Here is a 10236-nt window from a genome sequence, read left to right on the forward strand (position 1 = left end):
ATGTAGCTGCACTCAACATTTATGCATAGAGTAAATGTAGCTAATGGTTGGTTAATTAAAAAAATATTTTTGAATTGGTTTTTTGTTATTTTTTTACAGTCTATGGTGGCTAAGGTTGTTGAGGTTGCTGTAGTATGCGCTCCAGACCATGAGGTAGCAGTGTCGCTCCAGCGCTCTTTCTGAGCCTAAGCGCAGAGCCGTCCGTAGATGTTTTTAAGTAGGCTGAGGTTACCTAGCAGTGAAATTCAATCCCTGCTTGCTTACCTGTAACATACAGCCAGGTATAAAGTAGTCCAACCTCAAGACTTGACACACTAGGTTTATTATTTGATACATATATTTCTTAAGTCGGCACAAGCGATGTCAGGCAGTTGCGGGCGGAATCCTCCTCCTTTCCCTGATAATGAAGATCAGGAGGCTGAATTTGACACTCGAGTGCTGGACAGCGACGAGTATGATGATGAAGGCGAGGACATATTCACCGGCGCTAGAGTGAGACACCTGTTTCAGAATGAATAAGCATTATCCTTTTCTGTTAAATTGATATTTGGGGGAATATTAAAGTGTCGTTTGACAGAAGCTAGCTGGTAGCTTATAGTCAGTATCTGCAGCGGTTAATACTACGTTAGTTATGCAGCCCCTGAACTGTAATTATATCATGGTTATCAACTGTTATGTTGGCATTGCATTCATCTATTTTTTTGCAGAGTAAACCGATCACACCGACATCAGCTCCTGATGAGGGCGATATATTCAGTGAGGAGGGCTCTTACATCAGGACCGATGTCCATCACGCTAGTAATGGCCTTCACTCTGACGAAGAGCTGGATCTGTTCACTGGTATTTCTTACCACTCCATTGCTGCACCATTTCTCAAAATGACCAATAATAAATACTTAATGATGCTTGATTTCACATGCAGACCAGTTCTGCTTAATGAAAACTTAATGAATCCTACCTTTGTCTTTTAAAAAAGCCTGAGAGAGACATATATCATGTTTAAGATGCTTAATCTGAGGTGTGAAAAGTACTGAGCAATTATTACTTAATTTTTACTTTAAAGTACAGTTGCTCTCTCTCTCTCTCTCTCTCTCTCTCTCTCTCTCTCTCTCTCTCTCTCTCTCTCTCTCTCTCTCTCTCTCTCTCTCTCTCTCTCTCTCTAATTTTTTTTTTTTTTTTTTTTACAGTAAATCCATTAAAAGTGTGCCTAGTACCTTGTTTAAAATAGTTAGGAGAAAGTACAAAAGCATTCATTTTTAATTGTACACAATATTTAAACGAAAACGTAAGAACTTTCTTATTATCATCGTTTCTTTGATGCAAAACTGTAAAAAACAAACAAACAAACAAACACAAAAAAACCCCACTCAGAATTCTGTTTTCTTGTTTTTCTAACTACGAAAGAAACTAGGATACAGCAGATGTTAAACTGAAACCAATATCCTGAAACCTGTTATCTAAGTGTTTAAAGATAAAATTCTCAAAGGATTTGACAGACATTTGAATATAGTGATTTATTATAAAAACTACTTTAAGATCTCAATGTGTCTTAAAGGGATAGTTTATATTTTTGAATTAGTATTCACTGGCTTGTTAGTCACATTAGAATAAATATTTTAAAATCTTAGGAAATATTTAAGTTACAATGACATTTTAAGTTTACATGAAATTGTAATAGAGTATATTTAATATATATTTTTTCTTGTAAAGTAATTAATTTGATCAGAACTTAAGTAAATTACAGGATTCCCAAAATACTACTATAGATGCTTAATCTGAGGTTCACTATATACTAAAATATTGTGAAGTACCATTACTCAAATACATTACAGCACTGTGCTTTATCTGTTCTGTCTGTTCAAACTCCAGAGGCCACTGTCGAACTGACACTCACCAACACCACTAGTCAAGGCAGGAGAGAGATTATTGGCCCAACTGCATCAGCTTGCAACACCACACATGTCCCTAATTCCATACTCAAACCCAGCATTGTCGCCAAGACCATGGAGGAGGTACTGAAACAAGGCACTTCATGTGCCTTAACGTGCATTAATGTATTATTTATATACATTCTTAATTCTAACTGAATTCTGATGGACTTTAACAGTTGGAGGAGGAAGAGAGTGGAGACCAGTTTGAGCTGAACATCGCAGTCACAAATCCTGAGAAAATTGGTATCTTATCCACTTTATTTTTCAATGCGGAAGTAAGCTATTTTCTGTGAATATGCGAGACTTCTGTTCTGATTCATCAGTAGCTATGGGTAAACTAGAAGAAAAAACTTATGACAATAAATAAAATAATATGATAACAAATAGCAGTTTGCATCATCAAGCAGCATAATGGACTATTTTTGTACAGCTAAAATAACACGGCTATAAAAGAATAGTAATAATAAAGTAGCTGACACCAAAAGCCTTACACCAGGGGTCTCCAACACGTCGCTCGGGAGCTACCAGTAGCTCGTGGCCTGATTGGAGGTAGCTCGCCTACTTTGTATCTAATCAGAGTGAGCTAATTTTATCTGACTTAATTTTTATTTATTTATGAACAAATGTAAATGTAAACATGCAAATGTAGGGTTGTCACAAGTACAGGTACTTTAGTACCATGATAATGTAATTAAAGTAATTAAAATAAGTAATTAAAAAAATATGACTTAACTTGAAATATGGTTTAACTTGAAGTTTAACGTGGAGAAATTGACATAATATATTTGGCTACTGCTGAGCCTACAGTAGATTTAACTACATCTCTATTTAATAATACATCTCTACTAATAATAATACTAATTATGCCTAGATGGTTCCTTATTTTTCAATTCATATTTTATGTATAAACAATGATTACTTTTAAACAGCATACAGCCTTGAAATGTGTGTGTATGATTTACTTATAATAATTATCATCGTAAATAATAAACATATTAAATTTAATTGATTTTTTTAAAATAGTTAAATAAAAAATAAAAAAATAAAAAACTGGTAATGAGTTAAAATTGGTAATGAGTACCATAAAATCTTTATGGTGTTGGTACCGACTACTGGAACTTCTACTGCACTCTTTCAGGTGTAAAAGAGTTTGGATAGTTGTTAATATGAGAATTATAATGCATTATTTAAGCGTAAATATTGTATAACATGAGTAGCTCTCGACGACTTTCATTTTTAAAAAGTAGCTCTCAAATGAAAAAAGGTTTCAGACCCCTGCCTTACACATTCAAGTTACAAATGGTAGTGCCTACACTTAAGTTAAAACTAAAGTGAGTATACTTGCATCATCTAGTATGTCTTTAGTATGTCTTTCTCTTCCAGTTGCCCAGTAGGGGGCCTCAGCAAGCTTCCATAGCTTTATTTGTTTAATACAAATTATTTGTACGTTTTTACATGTTAGAATTTATTATGTTAACTTAACCTCTTACACTCATGGCCATTTTTTGGCATTTCTGCCTGGATTTGGCCTACCCATATTTTAGCCTACATGTGTGGGCCTATTTTCTTAGACAATGGGGCGGGAAAAGTTTGTAGACCACTGGTCTTAACTGAGCCTCTTGGTCTGGATGTTCTGTGGAGAGCTGTAATGACTGTTTTACTGTGTTGCAGGAGATGGCATGAATGCCTACATGTCTTACAAAGTTTCAACTCAGGTACTTAAAAGCTCTTCCTTATTACTATATTTTTAATTGTTTAAGCTTTATATATCACAATTATGCCCTTCATGTTTCTCTGTCTCTCTCCAGACTACACTGCCCATGTTCCTTAATAAGACGTTCACAGTGCGTCGACGTTTTAGTGATTTCCTGGGACTTTATGAGAAAATATCGGCCAAACATTCCTTGCTTGGCTGTATCATCCCACCTCCACCTCAGAAGAGCGTAGTGGGTAAAGAAGCTCTAATGCTCACTCTGGCTCTTTGTCTTATGGAGTTAATCTTGTGAATCCAACTAGACGCTCTGAAAAGGCCTGGATTCCTGAGACTGTTCACTCTGCTCTCTGTTTGCTCTCATGCGCATCATTTTAATCGGAGAGGTCCATTGTGATTTGCTGACTGAGCATGTTTTTTTTTTTTTTTATGTCACAGGGATGACTAAAGTGAAGGTAGGGAAGGAGGATTCGTCCTCAGCGGAGTTTGTGGAAAAGAGACGAGCAGCACTGGAGAGGTGAACACATGCCTAATTACACATTTACATAAAAAAGAGGTCAACCAATTCTAGTTTTCAGTCACGTGACTGGTGCAGAGACCCGAAGAGAGACCTACAGCAGCATGAGCCTGACAGTTTTTTTTCTTCTGTTTTAAGCCACAAATATTTAGATGGTAATAGATAGACAAAAGAAGAATGAGAATGTATGCGAACGAAACTGATTACAAAAGGTCAAATTAGGATGTACCTTAATGATGCATATTATACACAGGCAATCAGATGCCATATCAATTTCTTATTAAGCCATATTAAGCAGTTTCTTTAAAATGGATTTCTATTGTAATCTTAATGTGCAATTTAGTGGGGTTCATATTCTGTAGTGCAGTGGAGTTGCCCTCCTAGAAGGGTCTGACATCACGTCAAAACTGGCAGATTTCTCATTAAAGTGTTAGTTCACCAAAAAATGAAAATTGTCCCATAATTTACTCGCCATCAAACCATCTTAGCTGTATATGACTTTCTTCTTTCAGCCAAATATATCCTGGCTCTTCCAAGCTTTATAATGTGAGTGAATGGTACCATTTATTTAAGCCCAAAAAAGCACATCAATCCATCATAAAAGTAATCATTATGGCTCCAGGGAGTTAATAAAGGCCTTCTGAAGCAAAGCAATGCATTTTTGTATGAAAAATATTAATCACTAGCTTCTGGTAACGTCTCTCTACGCGGTTTCGAGAGAGTTGAGTTCCGGCATATGACGTATGCGTAAGCTTAGGTGAGAATAGATGACTCTTGCGGTTCAAATAAATAGGGTTGGTCAACAAACTCAAGCTCCTCCGTCATTTCTCTTTAAAAATTCTCATTTCAGACTTCTAATTCGTGACGGGTGTTTAATTCTGCCGTAACTCGACTCATTTTAAATATGGATATTTTTCATATGAAGCTTTTTGTGCTTCAAAGAACAAGGTACCATTCACTCACATTATAAAGTTTGCAAGAGCCAGGGACCTCATTTATCAAGTGCGTAGAAAAGGCTATATATTTTGTCGTATGGCTGAAATTTTGTGCGTTCACAGTTCTTATGCCGCCTTCACGTGCGGAAATGGGATAATTCCCACTTCTGAAGTCGTGAAGGCAGCATTATACACATGAATAAGCAATCAATGTTGATAAATCCCACATGTGCATGAGTATCATGCTTGTTCACGTTCACAGTCATTAGCATTTGGAAACGCCTCCAATGAACCATGGTGACAATACATCCTTTTAAAAATCACCACAATTATGGCTAAAAAGAGGAACTTCACAAACACAAAATGTGTTTTATAATTAAAGAAAATATAGGAGATATGTAGGTTGTTTAATGCATACTGTGACACTCTTAAATGCTGTTTTATGTTTAGTATCGCTACTCTACCACTAGATTCTCTGCGTAAGCATGCTCAGAGGTGTGCTTATATATCTACGTATAAGTACAAGTTTGAAAATCACACACTTTGTGCGAAACTGTTATTATGCTCTTTCTTCCATGATATTTTGTAATATAACTCTGATTGAGTTTGACTAAAAGAAGAAAGTCATACACACCTAGAGTGGCTTAAGGGCAAATCATTTAATTCATAATTCAATTTTTGGGTGAAATAACCCTTAAAGTGGCTGATAGCATATAACATTTTAGTTAGCAATATGTTTAGATAATCTCTTAGTCTTTTCTTAACATTCTAATGTCCAACATTTAGAAATATCCAAGGTGCTTTTTTTTAATGCAACCAAAAAATAAATTCCTATAATAACTAGAAAGAGAGAAAGCAAACTACACTTTTACACAAGTCAAAGTCAAATGTATTGTTGTTTTAGAAAATATGAGCTGCAATAATAGTTAGTGAGCCTTTGTCAGAAATGTCTGGCAGCCAAGTATAAATTAAACTGAGGATAAAGATTTGGAAAGACTGGTAATGGCAAGCTATTTAGACACCATAAACCTTGGATTTTATTTTCCAGTTGTACTCTAGAACCCTATTTCACCAGCCACACGCACAAAATATAGCCTTCACTTAAAACAGAACAATACATTTATTGACCTCTAACATAAAATATGGATTCACATGCTAAACACCTGTTTTTAATTTTAATTTTTAACTGGTTATATTTACTGACTGTGTGATTATATTTTCTATAGGTATCTACAAAGAGTAGTGGCCCATCCATCTCTGCTTCAGGACCCGGATGTTCGAGAGTTTTTAGAGAGAGATGAGGTGACAACCTTTATCATGATCCTAGACACATCATACAGTATTTTTAGTGGCATATTTAAGATCTAAACTTGTGTGTGTATGTGTGTGTGTGTTTTAGTTGCCTAGGGCAGTAAATACTCAGACTTTGAGTGGACCTGGCCTGCTAAAGATGATAAACAGAGCATCGGATGCAGTAAATAAGATGACCATAAAAATGAATGAATCAGATAATGTAAGAGGAGCTCCGTTTCTGCAGTTCTAAAGCATATATATTTTCCCAGGATGTTGCGTTTTGCTAGTGATTGACACCTTTGTGTGTGTGTCAGTGGTTTGAGAGCAAGCTACAGGAGGTGGAGAATGAGGAGCAGCTGCTAAGGAGACTGCATGCTGCTGTTGACTCATTAGTAAACCACAGGAAAGGTGAGAGTAAAAACTACACTGTGAAGCCAATCTTCAAGATTCATGCTGTTACACAACATCTCAATGTCTTTCTCCTCTCGTAGAGTTGTGTAGCAACACAGCTGTGTTTAGTAAGAGTGTGGCCATGCTCGGCAGCGTGGAGGAGAACTCTGCATTGTCTCGTGCGCTGTCACAGCTGGCAGAGGTGGAGGACAAGATGGAGCAGCTTCATCAGCAACAGGCCTTCAGTGATTTCTTCATCCTTGCTGAGCTACTGGCCGACTACGTCAGACTGTTGGGGGCCGTGAGGGTTAGAGAGCACAACCACATAACCCAAAACCAGCAGTCAGAATCAACCACATAAGAAATATGATGTTGTTTATTGTGTTCTTTGCTGCCCTCAGTGCTGTTTTGAGCAGAGGATGAAAGTGTGGCAGCGTCTGCAGGAAGCTCAGAGCACACTGCAGAAGAAACGAGAGGCTGAGGCCAAACTGCTCTGGGCTAACAAACCCGAGAAACTGCAGCAGGCTAAAGATGACATAAATGAGGTTAAACCTTAACAGTAAATGATGAATGTACAACACTACATCTACTGTTAGACACTTAACTTCCTTGAAGGAGAGTTCTGTTGAATTTAGTTGATTTACAAGATGATTGGTCGCTAATTTGCTGTTCATGTTAAGCTGTTTTCTTTGTTTCTACGCAGTGGGAGTCTAAAGTCAGTCAGTATGAGAGAGATTTAGAAAGAGTCACCTGTACTGTGCGCAAAGAAGTGCTCAGATTTGAGGTAAGATGTGTTGCAAAACAAATTAAACATCACAAGTGCAAAAAAGAGGTAATAGGTTTTTAGTGTTTAGGTGTTTTTTTTTGTTTTTTTTACACCTCAAGTATATAGTTGAATATTTCCAAGAAAAATTAAAAGAGGACACGTGAGATTTCAAACACCACATAATAGTGAAATACTTGGAGTCTTGCTAAAAGGGATTGTTCACCCAAAAATAAAAGTTCTGTCATTATTTATATAATGTCATGTCTTTTCAAACCTGTATTACTTTCTTTCTGCTGCCCATACAATGCATGTTAATGGTCATCCAAACTGATTTTGTTATGAGTATTCTTCAAAATATCCTTTATTTGTGTTTGCAGAAGAAAGAGTAATACATGCATAAGTAAATGATGACAGAATATATATATATTTTTCTGTCACAGAAAGAGAAAGCCAGAGATTTCAAACAGCACATAGTGAAATACCTGGAGTCCCTTCTTCACACACAGCATCGGGTAAGTGTGTGTATGTGTGTGTTTTTTACATACTGCATCATTGAACAGTCTTTCATGAATTGTTATTTATCTTAAACCAGCTTGTGAAGTGTTGGGAGGCCTTCCTGCCTGAGGCCAAAGCTATCGCCTGATCAGAGCCTTACCTCACACGCTCCTGAACTTTGACCTTGACAACAGACAATCAACATTTCTCTCTTCCTATTTTCTTTGCTCTTGGTGTGTCAAATAACATATACATCTTAATAGCTGTCCATCAAAAGGTCAATCCCTAGATTGTGGTGGTAAACCCGTGCAATGACCCGCGTCACTGTTGACAATTGAATGTTGAGTGTAAAAGTTAAAGGTCAGAGAGGCATTTAAAAAAGAACAAGCTGTGTGGGGATCAGTGAGAAAAATGTTTTATGTGTGCACGTACTGTACGAATGTGTGTTCAGTGTTATCCTTAAGGTTTTTAATGGTGCTTAGCCTGTGTAGTGTTCTAGTAGAGACATTAAACTGCCTTTAAGATTAAGTCTCATTCTCTCTGTCATGGATGTACACAGGGGTGTGACTGAACATTTGGAATTTGTAATTCATTCCAGATAATATAGTAAAACACTTGAGATGTTCCCAGGGTCACCCAACCCAGCCTGATGTTGCACTACAAAGTTAAGAGTATGATATAGAAAATAAAAAAGAAAGAATGAATCACCGTTCAAGAAGAGAAAACGGTTTATGTTTTTTGAACGAAGTCCCATTATTTGTGTTGATAATTTTTTTTGTGACTGACTTTATGTTCTCAAATAATGCACTGATCTGGACTGGTCCAGATAAAGGTCTACTTATAGATGGACAAACATTTCTATAAAAAATTCTTTATGAGTATGTGTAAAAACGTTTGTACAGTGGATGCTTTTAAGTCTTTAACATTTACACACTTACACTACCTGCAGAAACCAGGGGCCTTGTTTATAAAACGCATGCAATCAGATTTGATCCTATATTCTGTGGATTTCATCCTATTTCCAAAGTGTGAAACAAATCTAACCAACTGAAGTTGGTTGTAAAAATGTGTATAGAAATGTTTGTGCTTATATAAAAGTAATTCAATTAATCCAGCATCAATTAAGAAGTTGAGAACATAAATAGGCAATCACAACATGCATATACATTATTATATGCATCACATATAATTATATATTAATATATAACTAGTAAGGGATATTTGCAGGCATTTTTGTAGAGTTGATGCGCTTGTTCAAATCAAATTTGATAAATCGTTCACCTGAACATTTCAGAGATGTTTTCACATTTAGGATCATTCTATGCACGTCTTTATAAATGAGGCTCCAACACTTGAAATAACACAGATATTGAGGGGAAACCCCCCATATTCAAAGCAGAGGTATATTCATGTTTTTTCTTAAGCCAGGTTTACACCAATTGTCATTTTTGGGTTATATCCTTGGTATAAACCTCTTTTGCGGACACTAAATACTCTGCTGTTATACATAGGTATTATAAGCCTCCATTTTGACTAATAACTATGTCAATGACCTATTACATGTAAGACATGCATTTAAAACAGTTGTCCTGTTAAACATTATTTGTCTATTGAAAATAAAATGGATAAAAACAACAACAAACAGCTGTTGTGATTGGTTTCAATTAAGTCAGAGGTTTTCAAATTTTAGGATGCCAAGGACCCCCAGATATTACATGAGGGACCCTCTTCCTAAAATCTATCTGTATGAAAAAAACATTTAACCTGTTAGATAAATAGCAAGTTTGAATAAGTTGCAATAAATAGCAACTTAAATTGGCTAAGTATGAAAAGAACATTTTCAATTAAAAATTATTTGTATAAGCAACTTTTACAATAAATGTTTGTAAGCAACTTACATACTACGTTAAGAATACTGCTGAGATAATGGGGAATATAGTGAGAACTCACTAGAAAGATACCAAGCAAACATATACAGTTCTGGGAAATATGTATGGCAAGAAAGGAGAGAAACATTTAGAATTTAAACAATTAAAATGTTCGGTAGACTTTACCATTTTTTTCTTTTTTTATTCTCTGAAATTATCTGGAGACCCCTTAGAACCTTCTGGAGGGTACTTCACTTAAGTACACATCTCAAAGTATCACAATTTCATCAACTAGTCAATCGAGCATTTGCAATGACACATTGCAATCAA

The 10236-nt window shown here is 36.0% G+C and overlaps 1 protein-coding gene across 1 annotated transcript; it reads left to right on the forward strand.

Moving 5' to 3' along the window:
* Positions 1–168: 168 nt before the first annotated feature.
* On the forward strand, positions 169–9680 carry snx1b (sorting nexin 1b). Its single transcript, XM_067439094.1, has 15 exons — positions 169–492; positions 708–840; positions 1870–2012; positions 2108–2174; positions 3603–3646; positions 3740–3881; positions 4081–4159; positions 6321–6396; positions 6494–6607; positions 6702–6795; positions 6879–7084; positions 7179–7322; positions 7481–7561; positions 7984–8055; positions 8136–9680. Exons 1-15 carry the CDS (start codon positions 361–363, stop codon positions 8184–8186), a joined length of 1578 nt encoding a protein of 525 aa, XP_067295195.1. The 5' UTR covers positions 169–360; the 3' UTR covers positions 8187–9680.
* Positions 9681–10236: the final 556 nt, after the last annotated feature.

Source organism: Pseudorasbora parva, chromosome 1 (genome assembly GCF_024679245.1).
Source record: "Pseudorasbora parva isolate DD20220531a chromosome 1, ASM2467924v1, whole genome shotgun sequence".
Lineage (NCBI taxonomy): Eukaryota > Metazoa > Chordata > Actinopteri > Cypriniformes > Gobionidae > Pseudorasbora > Pseudorasbora parva.